The 21,986-nt window shown below is 43.1% G+C and overlaps 2 protein-coding genes across 11 annotated transcripts in view; one reads left to right on the plus strand and one right to left on the minus strand.

The window, feature by feature from the left end:
- The window catches only part of ZNF827 (zinc finger protein 827), a 177,431-nt gene extending 160,253 nt beyond the window's left edge, over positions 1-17,178 (plus strand). Inside the window, exons 11-15 of one of the 10 annotated variants that reach the window (XM_012454002.2) lie at positions 57-223; positions 8,999-9,190; positions 9,550-9,742; positions 11,660-11,692; positions 13,179-13,267. In XM_012454002.2, the coding sequence (XP_012309425.1) occupies positions 57-223; positions 8,999-9,190; positions 9,550-9,742; positions 11,660-11,675 (568 nt within the window). In that variant the 3' untranslated portion in view covers positions 11,676-11,692; positions 13,179-13,267. Of the gene's footprint in view, positions 1-56; positions 224-8,998; positions 9,191-9,549; positions 9,756-11,310; positions 11,378-11,659; positions 11,693-13,178 lie in introns of all 10 variants that reach the window. The other 9 variants (XM_012454001.3, XM_012454006.2, XM_012454007.2 and 6 more) reach the window with 9 other exon arrangements.
- A 1,837-nt stretch (positions 17,179-19,015) lies between these two features.
- Positions 19,016-21,986, minus strand: part of CUNH4orf51 (chromosome unknown C4orf51 homolog) — a 65,183-nt gene continuing 62,212 nt past the window's right edge. The window contains exon 7 of the mRNA XM_012454028.2: positions 19,016-19,238. The gene's annotated coding sequence lies outside the window, so the exon portion shown is untranslated. The remainder of the gene's footprint in view (positions 19,239-21,986) is intronic.

The raw sequence follows: 21,986 nt of genomic DNA on the forward strand, positions 1-21,986 counted from the left end.
ACATTTAGAAGTATGTGTCACCCTTTTCTCTCCCCCTCTTTTACCCTTTCATGTAGTTGTCACGTGTGTGGATTTGAGACCGAGCTCAATGTCCAGTTTGTCAGCCACATGTCACTCCATGTGGACAAGGAGCAGTGGATGTTTTCGATCTGCTGTACTGCCTGCGACTTCGTCACCATGGAGGAAGCAGAGATAAAGACTCACATTGGCACCAAGCACACAGGTGACCATTCCTGTCTGTCCTTCTCACGCTCCTCCTCCATCCCCTGCACCCCAGAGCACCTGCCACCTGGCTGAAGCATCCCCACTGCCCTGAGACATTGCCCTTTCCTTCCATGGAAGGAAGGACTTTCCCGAGGCATGAGAGCCACGTTTCCCTGTAGTCATCATACTGTTTCCTGGCAAGGCCTGGGCGTCACTGCTCTGAAAGACTCCCAAGTTCAGATGCAGTAGAGAGGGGCTGAGCTCTTTGCTTGTTGCTCTCTCACCCTGGTCCTCTTCCTCATCACCATATGTGACAATCTTTTAATGCCTCAGCCTTACATCTTTGCACCCTGGATCTCATTTAAGCCCCATAGCAACCCTCTAAGGTGAATACTATTGTTATCAAACTGTATAGTACAAGTGAAAAAACAGGCTTAAGAGAGGTGGGGTATTCCATCCAAGGTCAGCAATTAGGAGTTGCTGTAGTCACTAGTTTCAGTCACTAGTGAAACTCAGCCCAGAACAGTTTTCATTCCAGGGCTTGCTCTCTCTATCATTGCTGTTCTGACAACCCAAGAAACACTTGGCAGAGCTTTGAACCTGTCTGTTTTCCTGTGCCAGGCACTGCACACCTACTTCTGTAGGCTCTGCTTCTCTCCAGTGAAACTGCAGCCCTGATGCTCTCCTTAATGACGCATGGCATGTGTGTTCAGGGCCAAAGAAAACTATAGATTCTCCTGAAACAAACCCATCACCGTCTAGGCCACGGCCAAGCCTCCACCAGTGCTCGCCTGTTGTTTAAGCCTCTTGCCATTCTGGTTAACTTCTTCCGTTTATTGATGTTAACATTGTAACTTCACCGTGCAATTATACTCTCACAAGTGGTGGTTACAGATGATACCAGCATGGAGTCATTAAGTGAGAATGAGGAGGAGCTCCCCACTGCATTTGCAGGGCTTACAAATTAAGAGCTGACGTTGCTGACTGCCAGCCCTGGGTGTTGGGTCAGCCCCTCACATCATCAGCACTTGAAGGATTTGGGAAGGGGAGTTTCCCTGACAGTTGTGCTGACGATGTGCACGGCAGAAAAGGATCTCTCTGTGCTTCTCTGGCCACTTTGGCTCAGTGATGCCAACAGCAATAAAAGCTTGTTTTTGTCAGTAAATTGAGCATCTATGACTTGGAGGTCTGCAGAGAGCTGTTATGCTGAGTGAGAAGGTGCCATTTTTACAGTCAGTTGTCTGACTGTAACCACATTAGCCTGTGGGCAGCAGGTGAGCTGGGAAACCCATGTTGAAGACGAATTAAATTCAGCATTTCTGGAGTGGCTAATGGAGGAAAAGGCTAACCTCTTTTCCATTACCACTGCCTTTTCAGATAGTCTTTTTTTTTCTCCTTTCTGTTAACCTTCGTTCTAACCCTCTTTAACCCAAAGTATACCTGAACCCAGCTGAAAACCTTCCTCCCTCCCATCCTGCTCCAAATCTCCCTCCTCGCCCATCCCACCATAAGGAAACCATAAAAACCATACCATATGGCTAGAAAGAAGCTGGACTTGTCATCACTTAATTGTCATGAGTGGAAACTTCACAGCTAACCAGCGCAAACACATACCTGGTAATTACCACAGGGAATGAAGCATAGCTCTTGTTCTCTCTGATGTAGCAGGGCTCAGGGCTTATTGTCTAGCAGGAAAGAATATTCTTGTTCATTAGTACAGTCACCCAAGAGTGAAATGCATTAAAGAATTTTCTTTTTCAATTCAGTAGAAGCCTTTAATGCTGCTGCTCTAAGAATAAGGTTAAAACCTATTTTATAAGCCAAGGCTCTGTAAGCTTTTTTCAAAAGGGGCAAATAGTAAATATTTTAGGCTTTCAGGTCATACAGTTTCTGTCACTACTACTCAACTCGGCTGTTGAAACTTGAAAGTATTGTAGACAATATGCAAATACGTGGGCATGGCCATGTTCCAATAAAACTTTATTTACAAAAACAGGAGGCTCATTTGAGCCCAAGGACTACAGTTTGCTGACCTCTGTTATAAGCTAAAGGTCTCACAGCAAAGATTTCCTGTATTTAGTGTAGTTTTGACGTGTTTGAGTTTAACCCAAAATAGATCAATCTAAATTTGTAAATTAGTAAGTTAGATTATTGCAAAGTTATGATATAAAGCAATATATATGTTACATGACATATATAGCAATATGTATTCCCAATAACAGGGAGCTTGTCTAAGTCACTGCTGTATCTCAGCACCTGGAACACACCCTACATAGTACAAGTGGGGACTCAATGTTCCTTCAGTGAATGAATATATTTGTGTACAAGCTCATCTATGCACATTTGTGCATGCTAAGTAAGAAAACTACTTAGATGTGGCCCTTGCTTGAACCTTAGAGTCCTAGTGACTTATTTCTGTAATCTATGTGGAAGTTACTTGACATGGAGGAAAGCACACACTGAATCCACGTTCTAGACCCCGTGGTACCATAAGTAGTATTGTGAATATAGGACCTCAGTTAACTTCTCTGAGCCTCCATCTGTTCCTATATTTTCAGATGTGCAGGAGATGCCCTTGGGCCTAAGATTCTCTAATTCTATGAGCCTTGTTCTCTAATTTGATTTTCCTATCTTAGGAAAAGACACCTACTATTTCAGTACCTTAGGAAATCTGCCACACTGTCTTGTTACCTAAGTGAAGTTGTGATCTACAGGATGAGCTCTAATCAACAGCACGCATTTTGTGTAGCCTCCTACAGAACCCATGCTTTCTCACATTTTTTATGGGTTGCTGTGACTCCAGGCATGCCTGTTAGTGGGATGTTAAGGGAGTACCTGAAGAACTGTCCTCTCATTAGGTGTTTCCCCATAGTGACCCCTCCTCACCTTCTTTCTCCCAGCATCTGACACCTTGTCCCTGAAGAGAGTATCAACAAGTGGGAAATATCCCCTCTGGTGCTTGTGACTTCTTCAATGCAAATTTTACTGCAATTTCTAAATGTTGCAATAAATGGCATTGAGGAATCTGAATGGCTATTTGGAAAATACAGCTATCAATACCTCACCTCACATTGACACAAAATAAATTCCAGATAACTTACAGAATCCCCGTTAACAAATCAGCCCTAGAAAAGCCTGAAGAAAATAGAATATTTATCAAACTCACAGAGCGAGAAGGATTTGACAAATCTTACGTGATAAAATAAAGCACAAATGAAAACAGTTGAGAGATTCGACACATAAAAATTTCTTCAGTTTGCAAAATAACAGAAAAAGAGAAGCAAAACCAAAACCTCAGTCTAAAAAAAATGTGTTTACAAAAATGACAAAAGGTTAATCTATTTACTACATAAAATATTCCTATAAAGTGTTAAGAAAACCTTTAGGCCTCTAAGTGAAGAATTAGCAAAGGATATGAGGACGTGAGCCTCGATTCACAGTGAAGGAAGTAAAAGCTAACCACTTACATAAGGAAACACATGCAGCCTCACTGGCAGTCCAGCGGAAAGTCAAGGCTTATATTCCACCTGTTAAGTTAGGAGAGCATTTGATGTTAATACTCACTGTTGCTGGGATGACACTGACACTCACATTGCTGTCGCCCTGCAGAGTGGTAAAACTGTTTGGAAACTAATTAAGCTGTTTATACCAAGAGGCTTAAAATGTAATGCCCTGTGACCCAGTAATACCATCTCTGGGAATTTATTCATGGGAAAATATTCAATCAGTGAAATATTAATTTTAACTTTAATTTTAAGGAACTATTTAAGTAGAGTGAGTCCCCTCCATGAATATAATAATATTTAAAACAACAGAAATATTTTCATGAATTTTTTTGAAAGCCAACTATGTACAGATATCTAAAATAGCATGGGAAAATACAAAGCATTAGTTATCATCATATTTTATAAATACGTATGTTTTATAATAGAATAATATTTTCTATAAAGCTTACTGTGATCCAGACATTGTTCTTAGTGATTTACATATAAAAACCTATTTAATTCTCACGACAACCATATGAGGTAAGTGCTGATATTATCCCCATTTTATAGATGAGATAATTGAGGCACAAAGTTAAGTATCTTGTCCAAAGTCATACAGCTACTAAGTGGTGGAGGTGGGATTCAAACTCAGTTATTCTGATCTGTTTTTTATTTTTATTATTTATTTATTTGTTTTGAGACAGGGTCTCACTCTGTTACCGAGGCTGGAGTGAAGTGGCACGATCTTGGCTCACTACAACCTCCACCTCCCAGGTTCAAACAATTCTCATGTCTCAGTCTCTTGAATAGCTGGGATCGCAGGTGTTAGCCACCACGCCTGGCTTACTTTTTGGCATTTTTAGTAGAGACGGGGTTTTGCCATTTGGCCAGGGTGGTCTTGAACTCCTGGCCTCAAGCAATTCACCCGCCTCAGCCTCCCAAAGTGCTGGGATTACAGGCGTGAGCCACTGCGCCCAGCCTGGATATCTAGAGTCCTTATTCTTAACCTTAATGGCAACAATTTAAAAGTAGAAGTGCTTACTTTTTTAAGAATGAAAAGAAGTGCACTAAAATCTAACAGTGTCTGTATTGACGCAGCAAGATGATTGGTAATTTTTTATGGCTTCAATTTCCTAATTTGTGCTGTTTTAAATTGTGCAATACTTCGGGGTTTTGTTTTGTTTTGTAAGTTCTCTTCAGCTGGTTGTCCTAATGTGTGAGGTTGCATCACCTGTGCACAGGTGTCCTTCACCAAGATCTTTGCAATGCTGAAGAAGGTAAATGACCACTTGGGTCACAGCTTTGGACTTGACTGGCAAGGGCATCCTGGCTCTCTCCACAGACGTAGCAAAACAAGATGAGGTCAGAAACAGAGGAGGCCGTTTGGACTAGGGATTACACATTGAGCAAGCTGGGCTGCATCACAGAGTGGCTGGCACAGCACATTTTATCTTTATAAATTTATTAATTTAGGTATTTCTGCCTGGGGCCATAAGCCTGAGGGTACTTGAATCTACGTTTAGAGATGGTAGTTGAAATTAATATGTTTTAATTCTAAAAATGAATTTAAAAGAATCACTTGCAACAGGCCAGTATTAGAAGATGGAGTTGCAATATCAGGGATTCAGGGTCCCCGCTGAAAATGTTCTATCTGGAAAATGTAACTAAGCTGGTTAAATATATACAGATAAGTGACTGGCAATAATGGTACTAGCGTTCACATAGCTTCCTTGTACCAAGAAGGAGTCTGAATTCTAAAGGCATATGCCATTGCTCCTCATGGTCAGTGACTGAGGTCACATACTTACAGTTCTAATAGGAACAAAGTTTTTAAAATTGTGAACTGAAGTAAGAGTTGTCTGCCCTGGACCCTAAGTGCAGTTCTGATGGGAACATCATTTGAAAACATTGTAAGTGGGTAAATATTTCTTCCTTTCTCTTTTTAAAAGCTTTTTTTTTTTGACACAGAGTTTCACTCTTGTTGCCCAGGCTGGAGTACAATGGCATGAGTGATCTTGGCTCACTGCAACCTCTGCCTCCCGGGTTCAAGCGATTCTCCTGCCTCAGTCTCCCAAGTAGCTGGGATTATAGGCATGCACCACCACGCCAAGCTAATTTTGCATTTTTAGTAGAGACAGGGGTTTCTCCACGTTGGTCAGGCTGCTCTCGAACTCCTGACCTCAGATGATCCGCCCTCCTCGGCCTTCCAAAGTGCTGGGATTACAGATGTGAGCCACTGTGTCAGGCCAAAAACTTTGAAAAATATGGTCACTCTAGAAAATTTTGAAAATGAAATAAAAGTAAACAAACATGACACCAATAATTTTATACTCTAGACGTAACCCACCATTATAGCGCTGTTTATTTCCAAACTTTGCATACCTATATATGACTTATTTTTTAATCTCCTAGTAAAGGAAGTTATTAGGAGCACATTTACAGTCACTAGGTTGCTTAATTAACTGATTTGAAGGGAACTGAAGAACAGTCTCCCTATATTTTCTCCCCTAACCTAAAACTACGGGCTCACATTGAATCTGTAAATCATTTTGTGGATAATTGACATCTTAACATTCTCAAGTTTCTTGAACCAGGAACAAAGTTTAGCTCTCCAGTTACTTGGGGTTTATAATGTACATATTTGGGCTGGGTGCAGTGGCTCATGCTTGTAATCCCAGCACTTTGGGAGGCCAAGGTGGGTAGATCACTTGAGGTCAGGAGTTCAAGACCAGCCTGGCCAACATGTCTCTTCTGAAAATACAAAAATTAGCCAGGCATGATGGCGCATGCCTGTAATCCCAGCTACTTGGGAGGCTGAGGCAGGAGAACTTCTTGAACCTAGGAGGCAGAGGTTGCAGTGAGCCGAGACCATGCCACTGCATTCCAGCCTGGGTGACAGAGGAGACCTTGTCTCCAAAAAAAAAAAAAAAAAGTACATTTTTAATTTGTCACAGTAGAACGTCAAGGGATTATTAAACCACTTCATATGTTGTATAAGAGCCTCACAATAGTAGATTTCCATTTCTCTTCCTAGCCTTTATGCTATTGTCATATATTTACTTACATATGTTTTACAAACCCTACAAAACACTGTTATTTTTGTTTAAACAATGTTACTTTTACTTTTAAAGATATTTCAATAATTTAAAATTTACAAATTTATCCATGTGCTTATCATTTCTAGCCTCTTCATTCTTTTGTGTAGATCAGTTTTATGTCTGATGCCATTTTTCTTCTGCATGGACTTTGAACATTTCTTGTAATTCAAGTCTGCTGGTGATGAATTCCTTTTGTTTCTTGCCTTCGTTTTTTAAATATGTTTTTACTGGGTATAAGATTTTAGGTTGACAATGTATCTTTCAGTACTTTAACGATGTTCCTTCACAGTCTTCTTACTTGCATAGTTTCCAGTGAGAAATCCACCATCATCCTTATTTTTGTTCCTGTGCATTTAACATATCTGTCTTCCTGTGGCTATTTTTAGGATTTTGTTCTTTAGCACTGGTTTTAAGCAATTTATGATGTTCCTTTGTACAGGTTTCTTATGTTTCTTATACTTGAAGTTCATTGAGCTTCTTGGATCTATGGGTTTATAATTTTTTTCAAATTTGGAAAATGTTTGGCCATTTCAAATTTCCACCCTCCCTACCCCACCAGGGATTCCAATTAAACTTAAGTTTACACTTCCCAAAGGCACCCCACAGTTCACTGATGCTCTTTTCATTTGGGGGATTTCCTTTCTCTGTTTCATTTCAGATAGTTTCTATAGCTATTATCTCCAGGTTTACTCATCTTTTCCTATGCCACGTCTAATGGGATTACTGCTGGTAACAGACTGCAGTTTTCATCCATAGAAATTTTATTTGGATCTTTTAATATTATCCATGTCTCTACTTAATTTCTTGAACATATGAAATATAGTTACAACTGTTTTAACGTCCTTGTCTGCAAAGTCTAACAACTGTGTCTGTTCTGGGTCAGCTTTGACTGATTGATTATTCTCAATTTGAATTGTGTTTATTGTTTTGCACATCTGATCATCCTTGGATGCAAACATTGTGATTTTTACCATGTTGGATGCTTAATATTTTATATCCCTATACATATGCTTGACCTTTGTTTTAGGATGCAACTAGCTACCTGGAAACCTCGTTCCTTTGGGGTCTTGCTTTCACAATTCTTCGGTGGGTCTAGATCACTAGGTGGTGATTTATCTAGGTTTAACCCATGACTTAGAGAGCTTTCTCAGTTTTCTACCTAATGCCCTGTAGATTAAGTGTTTTTCCAATCTGACTGGTGGAAACAAGCATTATTTCTAGCCCTCTCTGAGTGTCGTGCACTGTTCTCTAAGCTTTTCAGGTGGCTTTTCCCTCTCCAACTATAGGTAGTTTCTTCACCCCCATGCTCTGATCCATACTTTGCTGAATACTCAAGGGGAACCCTCTGTGGTCTCTGGAGTTCTTCTTCTGTGCTGCCCCTTCCTCTCTGATACTCTGTTCTGCAAAGTCTGGTCAGGCCCTCAACTCCATCTCCTCCACTCAGGGAGTCTGTCAGGTTCCACCTGATTCCTCCTCTGTGCACTGAAGCCTGGAAAGTCTCAAGGCAGGAAGCTGATCAGTCACAGGGCTCACCTCTTTTGTTTCCTGTCTCTCAGGGACCACTTTTCTTCATTGCCTAACATCCAGTGATGTGAAAACTAGCATATGATACATTTTGTCTGATTTTTGCAGTTGTTTCAGTAGTAATGGTAAACCCAGTCCCTGACACTCCCTCTTGAGTAGAAGCAGAAGTCTTTTGACACTAGATTTTAATGACCTGCTAACTTGTTTGTATCTGGCTTTGAGGGAGAGGGACCAGTGTACTGATGAAGAGCATGGAGCCTGGAGGCAGACCAGCTCAAACCTCTTCACCACCACTTCCCAGTCAGATGATCTAGGCCAGATTAACCTTTCTGTGACTTCATTCCCTCATTGTAAAATGGGACTAATAACAGTTGTGTCACATAGGATTTTTGAAAAAACAAAATGAGATAATTCAAAGTATAACACACTTCCTGGAATGTGGTAACATGTTCGGTACATCTTAGCTAATAGACACTTGTCAAATGAATGAATGCCTGCTCTTGGCCCCCAGTACCACAAAGGAGGTAGGTGCCTTAGGACCTGGGATCCCCCATCGCTGAGGTTGCTGGGGACATGAGCCTGTGCTCCCAGAATGTTGATGCATCCATGAGACTCAACTCGTCACCCTCAGTTGCTATCATTCTTTTCATCTCAGTAACAAGACTGGGTTATTTGCCTATTTTTCAGGGGAAGACAGGAAGACCCCCAGCGAATCAAATAGCCCCTCTTCATCCTCCCTCTCAGCTCTGAGCGATTCGGCCAACAGCAAAGATGATTCAGATGGCTCCCAGAAAAACAAGGGTGGGAACAACCTGCTGGTCATCTCTGTCATGCCTGGGAGCCAGCCCTCACTGAACAGTGAGGAAAAGCCAGAGAAAGGTAAGGAGGAGGTGGGTGTGAGCCTGCTCAATCCTCCGCACGCCAGGATGACCCATTCTTGAGAATAAGCCCTGGACAGGAGCGATGTCAGAAACTGATAATAGGCCCAGAATGCAGTATGCTGGGCATCACCTAAAATTTGCATTTCCTTTGGCTTAATTTGCATCTGACTATGGGGTGGAAGAATGGGGAGGGTGACACTGATCCCGATATTTGTATGTTTGACTCCTTTTAGCACAGAGATGTGGGAAACAGTGCCTGGCAGGGTATAGCTGTCAGGCAGAGGAGGCGGGAGGAAGGAGAAACTCGGCTCCACTCCTGCCCTCCTCTCCCCCCGCCCCATGCACCTCTATACCCAGCTTCGGTCCTTGCAGGGTTCGAATGCGTTTTTTGCAACTTTGTCTGCAAGACGAAGAACATGTTTGAGCGTCATCTGCAGATACACCTCATCACCCGGATGTTTGAGTGTGATGTGTGCCACAAGTTCATGAAGACCCCTGAACAGCTGCTGGAGCATAAGAAATGCCACACTGTCCCCACCGGTGGGCTCAAGTAAGGAAAGCAAGTACAGAACCTTTTACTGCGTTGTTATTAAACACCCTTTCCCATTCCCTACCCTGTCCCTTCCCGTGAAGGTTTCGGGAGTCATGGAAAAGGGGAGCTTGGTATGAGGGGAGTTAGTCAGGAACCTCTGCTGCCTTTTAGCTGGATTGAATTAGACCTGTTCCCCCTAAGGTGTCAATAGACCTCAGCAGGAGAATCCATTTTGCAAATATCCTGGGATTCAGGGCAAGAAAAACTACACGTTGCAACAGCCCAGCATGCAAGAATAGACTCCTCCTACACTGCTTGAGTTTTGTTCAGACTTGATTTTAATGGAGTCTGGGCTTAGTGTCCGCAAGCATAAATCATGCTGTCACCGAGATTCACCATCTCTGGTTTTCAGATGGCTTGCTACACATCCTTTAAGTAACCATTACAACCACCCCACCCCCCAAAATTGGACAGTTTGAAGAGGCAGGAGGCAACATTTTTCATACAAAGAGCATGTGCTTCCTATCCTCCTGCAAACATACTGATGTCTTCCTCCAGAGATGTAGACAGCGACCATCATCTTTAACCAGTATTTTCAAGAGACTCTTTGGTCTCAAGTGTGACCAATCAATTAATATCAAACATACTGTGTGTCTGGCTTGATAACAGGTGCTAATGGGCACACAGGAATAAAACACCATTTCCACCCTCAAGAAATGTATCCCCTAGTACTACCTAATCTGCCCAGTGAAATCAGAGTCCCTGTTCACAAGGCACTTAGGGTCTGGTAAAGAGAAAGCAGCACATGTAGCGACACAGAAAGACACCGTTTTCAAGGCATAATTACTCATTTTTAGCTAAACAATCATGTTGAATGAAAAATTACATTTTACTTAAGGGGAAAAAAAAAAACTTTTGTTTTAAAACATTTTCATCATTGAAACTCGCAACCTGCCAGAGAGGTGGCATGACTCCCCCAAATGGGTGAGGAAGGGAGAGATGGAAAAGGGCCCTGGGAGTGCAGTGTCGGGGGCGGTGCAGTGTCGGGGGCGGCGCGTCGGGGGGCGGCGCAGGCTTCGTGCCCCCAGGCCCCTGCCTCCTCAAAAACTGCCCCAAACGGGAGAGTCAGGGAGCAACAGGACCTACCGTTGAACTCCATTTCGTTTCACTCTTGGGGGTGCTTCCGTGGGAGGGGGAGGGGAGAGCAGAGGGGATTGGGGAGGGGGTGATTATAATTCAGGGAAACCAGCCGATGGGAAATGCCTAGTGAGAGCTCATTTGGGAATTCCATTTGGTTTGTTCCCACTGTCCCTTTATAAATATTTGTGTGCTCTTATTTTAAAAAGAAAAACACCAGAATCATGTTTTTCTGTGGTTGGACCAGTGCTCACTGCCCTTCCCAGTAGCCCAGTCACACCCATGAACGTTACGGCCCCTGCCAGTTTTGGCTTTGCCAGTTCGCCTTTCCTCAGGGACCTCCAAAGTCCCGAGCCTCTGAAGCCATGGGGGAGAATGCACAGTGAACTCTGATGCTTTTGCTGGTACAGACACTTCCCGTGCGGTGCTAACCGTCCCCTGTGTAATAGTTTATGTTCTAGGATGACCAAGTAGAAGAATACTTTGAAAAAATTGATAATGCCTTCTGGCTATACAGTGAGTCTTCGTTTTGTTTTGTTTTGTTTCCTTTGCCATATCAGAGAATTAATTTGCCTGAGAGAGTGTCTTTAAGAAAATAACGGGAGCACGGAAAAAAACCCTTAGCACTTTGCCTGAGCAGCGAAAGAAAGATTGAGCTGTGGGTCACAGAAATGTCCTTAAAATGAAACAGACTGCCGATGTCTAAATTGCTTTTCTGTGATGGAACTGCTTGTACTCTATATCCTGTTCATAATGCAGATCAAATAAGATTATACTATTATTTTTCTTTTGCCGTAGCTCAGGACAGTGGTGAGTTTCAGACTCCTCTAGGTAAGGCCCAGCTTGGCGTAGGGGTTGTGTGTGCACCTGACCTGGGAATGGGCTTTATATTTCTCTCGTGTGCACTCTTCTGTGAGCTGAGGTTCAAAGGCTAACGGCGAGCTTGGCGCTGAGGAGGCCGTGCACGGTGCACTTGGTTGTGTTGGGCTCTGCTGAACACTTCTCTCCAGACCCTCCGAGGACAGTCCACTCCCGGGCCCTGCCCTGCAGGAGCCAAGCAAGAGCTGAGGCAGCCACTTTTGCATTTGCATTCTTTGTGGAAAGAGAGCAAACACGCCACCGTTCTCTAAGCCACTGACTCCAGCCTGGCAGCTTCTAAAAGAGAAGCTCAGCGGAGTTTGTTAACGTGGCCTCACCACTCCTCGTGGCCCCTCTGGACAGACAGGAGGGTTGGTGGTAGCATAGCCTTACTGCAAAGGATGGAGAAACTGAGCCACAGAGAGGCCCAGGCTCATCCTAGGGTATCCAGCTCCGGCCTGATAAGGTGATGGAGCTGAGACCAGCATCCACCCTTCCAGAATCTACCTAAATTGCCTGTAGAGACCACTCAAATAATGAACCAGTATGTCCTGAGTGCTTACCATGTGCTGAGTACTCTACCAAGCACTGCAGAGAATGCAGAGGAAATGTAAGATTCGTTCCTGCCCTCTGAGAATTTCCGATTCAGTTGGATTATTACCATTTCTACGGCATAATCATGTACTAATAATGTCTTCGAGCTCCAGATAGCAGCTGTCTCCTCCCTCCTCCCTTCCTCATTAGCAGATGGGCTGTTTGGGTGGGCTTCCTTCTCCTCCCATGCCCCTGCCATAGTCCTCAGCCTCCTTTCCTGATCAAGAGCCAGTCCTATAAGGAGATATGTTTTACAAGTACATAGATATGTACACACGCACACACTCACATAGAGAGACACACACAGGCCTTCTCATCCTAACAACCCCTTAATAAGCACGATTCTGACCCCTGTGACTTTCTGTTTGCTGGAGGTAGCGCTCCCCCTATAAGCTGTTCTTTAAAACCTCTTAGCCTTTCTGCGTGTGCTTGGTGTGGTGCATGAAAAGTCGATTCTTTGTGTTGCTCCCATCTAGAGGGGAGGTCAGGAGGTTTAGACCTCTGCTCTGTCTGGTCGGGAGTGGGGAGGGCTCCGAGGGGTTGGGTGGGGGCTGGAGGGGAGCACCAGGAAATTGATTCCTGGCACTTTCTCTGCTCCCCTTCCTGAGGGCTGGCCTTGGCTGTGCTGGCCAGGAGACCCAGAATAGGCCAAGCGACCCTCGCCAGAGCTGCTCGTCAGTGGGGACTGCTCTGTCAGCAGGGAGAGCCAAAAAGGGCTGTTCCACCCCTGAGAGGCAGCAGGGCTGGGCTGGGCAGGCCTCAGACACTGGGGGGCGGTGTGAGGGAAGGCTGGTGAGGAGGGGAGAAGCGGGGCTGCCTCGGAACCATCCCAGTTGAACCTCCCTTGTGCTGCTTCCCCCGGCAGGTGCCCATTCTGCATTTATTCCACCAACCGCCCCGCTGCCATGGAGTGCCACCTCAAGACCCACTACAAGATGGAGTACAAGTGCCGGATCTGCCAGACGGTGAAGGCCAACCAGCTGGAGCTGGAGACGCACACCCGGGAGCACCGCCTGGGCAACCACTACAAGTGCGACCAGTGCGGCTACCTGTCTAAGACCGCCAACAAGCTCATCGAGCACGTGCGCGTCCACACCGGGGAGCGGCCCTTCCACTGTGACCAGTGCAGCTACAGCTGCAAGCGCAAGGACAATCTCAACCTGCACAAGAAGCTGAAGCACGCCCCACGCCAGACCTTCAGCTGCGAAGAGTGCCTGTTCAAGACCACACACCCTTTCGTCTTCAGCCGCCACGTCAAGAAGCACCAGAGTGGGGACTGCCCCGAGGAGGACAAGAAGGGCCTGTGTCCAGCCCCCAAGGAACCGGCCGGCCCCGGGGCCCCGCTCCTGGTGGTCGGGAGCTCCCGGAATCTCTTGTCTCCCCTGTCAGTCATGTCCGCCTCCCAGGCTCTGCAGACCGTGGCCCTGTCGGCAGCCCACGGCAGCAGCTCAGAGCCCAACCTGGCACTCAAGGCTTTGGCCTTCAACGGCTCCCCTTTGCGCTTTGACAAGTACCGGAACTCAGATTTTGCCCATCTCATTCCCTTGACAATGTTATACCCCAAGAACCACTTGGATCTCACATTCCACCCTCCCCGACCTCAGACTGCGCCTCCCAGCATCCCCTCGCCCAAACACTCCTTCCTCGCCTATCTCGGACTAAGAGAAAGAGCAGAGACTGTCTAAGGGCAGCCATGTTCTGTACCAAAAAACAAAGAGACAAAGACAAAAAAAAAAAACCCTCAAAACTTAAACACAACCCCAGCAGGTGTATGTTGCTGCAAAACCTACAGGCCCCCATGGGTCTGAAACATGTGTACTGTATATCTTTAGTAAGGAATAGAGAATTGGCTCTGTGTGTATACCTATTGCATTGACCTGAAAGCTGCTTTATCCAATCTTCAGAGAGGTGACCTACTGCATACTTCTACCTTCAGAGGCATGCCTCCCCAGCCACCCACTCCCACTCTCAGCCCTTCTCCGTACTTTTCTCTGAAAGGAATCTTGTCTTGTTAAACCCTGAAGAGAGTGCCCTTAATAGCAATCAGCACTTGTAAGCTTGTATACCGGTGCATTTGGTTTTCTGTTGGGTGAATGGGGTGCGTGGGCGTTTGCGGATTCTGAAAGAGAAAGCCGTGTGTCGCGTGCCGTGACATTTCTATTGCACATTCTTTGTACTGGCTTCTTCAACAGCGATGAACGTTCTTTTCCCTCCTGGGTGGTTCATCCACAACTGTCTCTCCCTGTGCTCCTTCATCACCTTTCCCTCTCTCTTTGACGGCTACAGAGTGGTAGGGCCTGGTGCTTAGTCGATGAAGGAATGGTAGACATCTGCAGTGCTGCTGGAGATTTCCGCCAGAGCGCTGGAGACCCTGTGCTCAGATCTTCTCTGGTGATGAAGATGCGAGGAATCAAGTGACTGATCTGGAAGAAATATCTCGCAGCACTGCAGCTAACATCACAGAACTTAAGTGTATCTTGTGTGTGTGTGCCCACACGTAGACAAATGTGGACGGTGCACACACACACAGTGCATCATTTTTTTAAGGGCAGATTATATATATATATGATGTATTAATTCAGTGGTTACCATTTGTTTGCAGGAAAAAGACATGTATGAGTGAAAAAAATTATGGTCGATAAATCCAGCCAAGGAGATTAAAAGGGGTTTGGATAAATTCTGGGTATAAATGCTCAGACTAAAAAAAAGAAACGGCAGTTTTGCACAGTGCTATGGTCTTGCACTAGTTTTTGTTTCTCATCTGAAAAAAAAAAGTAAAATAAAAGGAAGAAAATGTACCTTTTTTATGGAATGAGAAGACTGTATGTTTGAAGATTTAGCCACAACCTCTTTGACATATAATGACGCAACAAAAAGGTGCTGTTTAGTCCTATGGTTCAGTTTATGCCCCTGACAAGTTTCCATTGTGTTTTGCTGATCCTCTGGCTATCGCGGTATCCTCCATGTTATTAATAACTCTGTATTCCATTTTGTTAACGCCTGGTAGATGTAACCTGCTAGGAGGCTAACTTTATACTTATTTAAAAGCTCTTATTTTGTGGTCATTAAAATGGCAATTTATGTGCAGCACTTTATTGCAGCAGGAAGCAGGTGTGGGTTGGTTGTAAAGCCCTTCGCTAATCTTAAAAAGTAATGAGTGATTTAAAAAGAAAAAAGGAAAAAAAATCTTTGGCTGAATATGTTCATTGCTTGTATTTTTAAAACAACAGAATTTCCAGTATGAAACAGGCTGAAAGAACAGGAAGAAATGTTCTTTGTATCATAATGGGAAGTTTGGAATATAAAAGTTTATATATTATTTATCTATTGGAGAACTGGTGTACAGGAGGAACGCGTTCTTTCTGTGTTGCTGTTTTCCATCGTGTTATCCTAAGAGTTGGAGTTTTTTTAAATCTGTTTCACCAGGGGAAAATAAAAGCATCCCTAATATTCTTCCTCTAGTCAGTTTGCTTTGCTGAAAGCTCCCTGGAAATTATTACAGTTCTACAGGAAGCCAGAAGACTGTACTGTCTGTCCACACCATGCTCTCCCCAGTCCCCTCCATGCCAGTCCCTCGTCCCCACACCCAGCAGGTGTGCTACACCTCCCTTTGCCAGTCACCCGCTGTGGATGGGGAGCCTGCTTGGTGCCCTGGCAAACCTGTTTACACTAAGGAGATGCCCACAGGGTCAGGGAGGCCAAACCAGCTAGGGCGGGAAGCTCCCAAACCCTCAGTCATTCTCCAGCAGAGACCTTTGCTCTTGGCCAGGTTTGAAACGATGTTCAACCTCGCCACGTCAATGTCTCAGTAAAAGACACTAAAGATAGTTATGGACAATACACTCCAAGAATTCTGGGCTTATGGATGGGATGGCTTTTTTGTTGTTTTTTTTTTTTTTTTCCAAGTCATGTCTTTATTCAAGTCATGTCTTTATCCCCATATAATGGAGAATGTGCCACTAGGCTAATAATATGTTTTCAAAATTACAAGTTCAGTGATGACAGGAAAGAGGGCTATAATCCCACAGAGGCTGGTAGAAAAGGTGAATAACACTTAAGCACCAGTGGGTTAAAAACCTGAAAGGGTGGCCCTGACAATTCAACTATAGGTTTTACAGCATGCCACTTGTGCAATAGGAGGTCTTAGGGTTGACACTTTCAAGAACAAGAGGGGTGAAGGAAGGAGACGTTTACTGCTCAAATGCCATGCATTTCACTGCTTGCCACTGAACTTGTATTTGAATGACTTAGTAATGCTTAATATAATTGGGCAACTTTTTTAGCACTTTGGAAAGAGTCATCAATCTTTCTGGTAAATTATAAAAGTTTTCTGAGTGAGAACAGGTGTGTTGGGAGTTTGTTTGACTTTTTATATTATTATTGTTATTAATAAAGAAAAAAATCTACAGCATTTTTCAGACTCCACCCTAGAAAATATGTACCCCTGAATTTGGTTTGCAGTTGATACTCAGGGAAGGATGTATTCCATAGATATCCTTTCCGTGTAAAACACTAACATCTTTGAGAAATTCACCTACCAACTAACTTCAGTTGTTTTCACTATGCATTCTTCAGTGAAAGCTAGCTTATTTTTCCATATAGTAATGCAGTTAGGGTTCTCAGCACTTTCTTTCTTCTGTCCTTTTTTTAACTCTTCATATTATGTTCAGATGATCATACTGTCAAGGTTTGTGTACATTACTGAAAATTTGTATTGTATAAAGCTTTTTGCATTACAAGGCTGTACAGGGTCATTTTGACAGTAACTGGTATATTCCTTTGCATCTTATGTTGCATTGCCAATTTCTAGTGTATCCAGTTTGAAAGTATAATATACTCTAATTAAAAAAAAAAGGTTGGCTATACTCTTGTTTCTTTTTCTTTTTTGGTTTGCCATCCTTGACTGCTTGTTAGGCTCAGGGTCTTGTTTGTCTTGCTTTGTTCCGGTTTTTTACTTCTCAGTGTATGTTAATCAGATTTCAGAAATGTCCACTCCCGGTTATAACTGTCACAAAATTCAAGTGTTGAACAGCCATGGTTACAATACAAACTGTTATTATGTACATCATTAATGGGCATTAAGGTTGAGAGCATATCCAACATTCAGGACAGTGGTAGGCCAGCTCCTTCCTAAAATTACTTAGTGACATTTAAAAGTGTTCACCAGCCCTGTCCTCTCCTGCTTTACATCATTTTGTTGACCCCATAGCCAAAGGGGGGAAAACAGATGAATAATTCCATTTATCTTAATGAAGCTGAGCAACTATGAGATTTTAATGAGCGGAAAAATGGTATGTTTGGCAAACTAAATAATGATCTATCCAAATGCAAGTAATAGTTCACCATTCAAGGGAAGGTAACAGAGAAAGAAAGTGAGACCAAAGACAGAGCGAGAATGAAATGAAAAACATGCTAAGTTCAAACAATTTTTTAAAATCCATTTTGTTCTATTTGAGACCTTTCCATGAATCCATGATGGTTGACAAAAATATATAAAGCAGCAGAAGAGACTGTTTTGCCTGGTTTGTAATTTGCATGCGTATAAATATAATGTCCTTTGCTTATTTCAAGCAATTGTGAACCACTTCACTCTAACATTTAAAAAGATCAAATTTACTTTTTTAAAAATGGGATAATGTAGGAGAAGCCACTTTGAAAATGGCCAGTCAGTAATTAGACACTATTTTATCCTTTATTTTTTCATCCAATAGCTATTTTTTAGGTAATTGAGTCAAATTCTTTAATTTGGTTCCAATACTAATTTTGTTTTGGGTGTCTGGTGTTTATTGGAAATATTCATATAAACCAGACGTCTTTGATTTTTGCTAGTGCTGCAGGCAGGCGTGGCTTCTCATTTTTGTACACATTTTTTTTTCTTAAACTCCACAGCTACCTCATATTTTCCCTGTGGTTGGGAATAGCCAGCAATACAAAGAAAATAATCAACAGTTTAGTAATCATTTCCCCAGAATGGGCCTCCAGTGACTTTGAGAAATGGTCTGGAAACAGAACTGTCCATGACAGAACAGACCACATCCTCTCCCATCTTGACTTCCCTGGAAAACATGGCACTTGGACCTGGGCATCTTCAAGCCAGTCATGGAGCCTTTGTTTGAATTTTAATTCAAGTACAATTAGAGATTTTTCCTATTGTCATGCTACATAAATAGAGTTTAAGCTAAGACTCAAAGCCATGTTTTCTGTAATATATCCATTGCCGATGGATTGTTTGGGGGCCACCAAGAAACTATGCCTGACCATTTAACAGAGCTGCCTCACTGGTCTCGAGGGAGCAAGGAGAAATAGCAAGCCATAGTGAGCACATATGTCCCCTTACCCACAATCAGAAGCATCACAGTAGAACCCCTGCCTGCCAAAGGTCATGTGGGGTTTGTGAATAATTTGAGGGGGAAGACACATTAGTCACTGTGCTTTCAGTCTGTGGGGATGAAGGAGAGCCAAGAGGTGCCTAGTGAGATGGAAGCGGTAGCCGCTGAGTGATTTCATCAGTGCTTCCAGAAGACAGAGAATATAGAACTGGAACCCTGCCCAGCAGTAGCTTAGAACCTGTGAGCAAAATCACAAGATAAAATAGGTCCCTTGGAGATTTAGGATTCATTCTAAGGAGCCATCTATCACAGATATTCAAGATACTCCAGCCAATATTCTTGCTTACATCATTGCCTCAGAATAGAAGAGTGCCACATAAAATGAGGTTTATTTTGGGAATAACTACAATTAACTAAGCAGGAAAATGCCTGTAAAACAGGCCCCAGGGTAAGTGAAGTGCAGTGACTCCCAGAAATTGGGGCACCCTGCTTTTCCTTGTGCAACATCTGAAAGCTGTCAGGTTATTTATTAATCAAGTCCTCTTCTTTATGAAGTTGTAGAGCTTCAGTTCATCATTCTTCCTTTGTAGTTGAATCTGTAAAACAGGAAAATGCAGATCCTGCTCACATTGATAGGAGGATAAAAAGGGAAAAGAAAAACCAATTGCTATATCTCCCTGGAATTCCTTTCTCATACAGCTAAGTATTAGTTTATAATTCTTGGTTTTCAGTAGAATTATAAACCCGGAGCAGAGAATCTACCTCAATTCACACTTCAAAATCAATTCCCTCTACACAACTCCCTACAGGTGTTTTTTGACCCTGTATAGTGAGAAAATTTGGATTACTTATAACTTTTGCCAACCACAAGGGACATTACCATGGAGTCAGACTACCTGAGTTACAAACCTGACTCAGACACAAACGAGGGGTGTGATTATGACATACCATTAAGCATCTTATGAAAAGAGACGCTGAACTAAATGATCTCTAAGAGGCCCCCTTCCTACTTCTAATATAACATATAATCAACCATGGTTCTACAACTTGTTGTAAACAAGAAAAAGCTTTTTGAAAGAGAGATGGTTGCAAGGCAGAATCCTTATAAGGCAGTTACAGCAAAAATGGCACCTCAACATTTTCAAGCCACAACAGGCTCAGTGAAGGGAAAAAAAAATGACTAAAAAGATTGTTCTGCTCACATTACATGTTTTTCTTTCTTTCTTTTCTTTCTTTCTTTTTTTTTTTTTTTGAGGCAGAGTCTCAATTCTGTTGCCCAGGCTGGAATACAGTGGCATGATCTTGGCTCACTGCAACCTCCACCTCATGGGTTCAAGCAATTCTCCTGCCTCAGCTTCCTGAGTTGCTGGGATTACAGGTGCCTGCCACCACACCCAGCTAATTTTTGTATTTTTTTTAGTAGAGGCGGGGTTTCACCATGTTGGCCAGGCTGTTCTTAAACTCCTGATCTCAAGTGATCCTCCAACCTTGGCCTCCCAAAATGCTGGGATTACCAGCATGAGCCACCCATGAGCGACCAGCTTTAAGTTTTTCTCTTCTGATTAAAGCTAAATCTCCATGCCTGGATTGCCTGCAGCCATCTTGAGGGTGGCTTAAACGTATTTTGCTGAACTGTTTGATCTGGTTTGATGAGTTAGGGGTTTGCCAGATGGATGGTGAGGCTTTGCCCTGCCCACCTTCATCTCTCCAACTCTATTCCCTCCATTTCCCACCCCAATTGCTTGAAGCCGAGAGGAGGTCCTGTCAATGACATCTGACCAGAGCTGGTTGCTACAGCAAAAAGTAGAATGAGGTGAGTCTGTGAGGTGCAAAACAAGAGGTGTCCAATAAAATGATCGTATTTGGTGTGAATGTTGCCAGGTCTTTAGCCTCTAGGTCAAGGTTGATTACCCACCCACCCTGCTGGGTTAGCTCAAAGCATTTCCCCTCCACTCCTGGCCCCTCACTCCTGAGAAGGACTGATGGGCTTCGGCAGAGCTATGGACAGCATTGTGCCACGATGCTAAGAAATGGAGGAGTCGGCACATCAAGAGGCAGGCAGAGCCTTCTCATTCATGTAGCAGCGTCTCTTTAGATTTCTCTCATATTGGGGGTGTGTTTTTTTATTTCTCTGATGGGATGTAGCTCTTCTAGGACTTTTTAGGGAGAATCCATGGGAGAAAGTTGTGCACTGCCTTCCCCCATAGCTTCCTTGACCTAGGAAAGCCACATGATAATCAAAACAGGGCTGATAGGAAGAAGTTACCACCCAGGCCTTAGCAGGAAGCCTCAAGCCCAAGTGAAAAGGCATCTCAGTGGCTCTCCTAGGTTCAGACTTATCATGAAAGGTGTTGTGAGCCATACTCCAACTAGGAATAAAAAGATTACATTTGTCTGGCATCTTTTCTGTGCATATAACTCCCTCAGGAACATATAACTTCCTCAGGAAGATGGGGCTGGACAAAGAGTAGTTGTACTCACAACAAATAATTAAAAATTAAAATATTCAGTATAGGGGTTTTGCCTGTTTCTTCTCATCTTTGACACACAACTAGCAGTTGTTTTACTAGCATCAAGATCATCCAGGAAAACATGACCCCACCAAATGAACTAAATAAGGCACCAAAGATCAATCCTATAGAAATAGAGATATGTGACTTTTAAGGCAAAGAATTCAAAATAGTTGCTTTGAGGAAACTCAAATACATTCAAGATAATACAGAGAAGGAAATCAGAATTCTGTCAGACAAATCTAGCAAGAGATGAAAATAAAAAGAATCAAGCAGAAATTCTGGAGCTGAAAAAGTGTGATTGACATACTGAAGAATGCAGCAAAATCTCTTAATAACAGAATTGATCAAGCAGAAGGAATTGTTGAGCTTGAAGACAGGGTATTGGAAAATACACAGAGAAGACAAAATAAAAAAGAATAAAACATTCCTACAAGATCTAGAAAAAAGCCTCAAAGGGCAAATCTAAGAGTTGTTGGCCTTAAAGAAGAGGCAGAGAAATAGATAGGGGTAGAAAGGTTATTCAAAGGGAAAATAACACAGAACTTCCCAAACCTATGGGACGATACTAACATTCAAGTACAAGAAGGTTATAGAACACCAAGCGAATTTAATCCAAAGAAGACTACCTCAAAGCATTTAATAATCAAACTCCTGAAGGTCACAGATAAAGAATGGATCCTAAAAGCAGCAAGAGAAAAGAAACAAGTAACATACAATGCAGCTCCGATATGTTTGGCAGCAGACTTTTCAGTGGAAACCTTATGGGCCAGGAGAGAGTGGCATGACATATTTAAAGAGCCGAAGGAAAAAAAAACCCTTTTACCCTAGAAT

Source organism: Aotus nancymaae, unplaced genomic scaffold (assembly GCF_030222135.1).
Source record: "Aotus nancymaae isolate 86718 unplaced genomic scaffold, 86718_ANA_hifiasm-v0.15.2.pri h1tg000033l, whole genome shotgun sequence".
Classification (NCBI taxonomy): Eukaryota; Metazoa; Chordata; class Mammalia; order Primates; family Aotidae; genus Aotus; species Aotus nancymaae.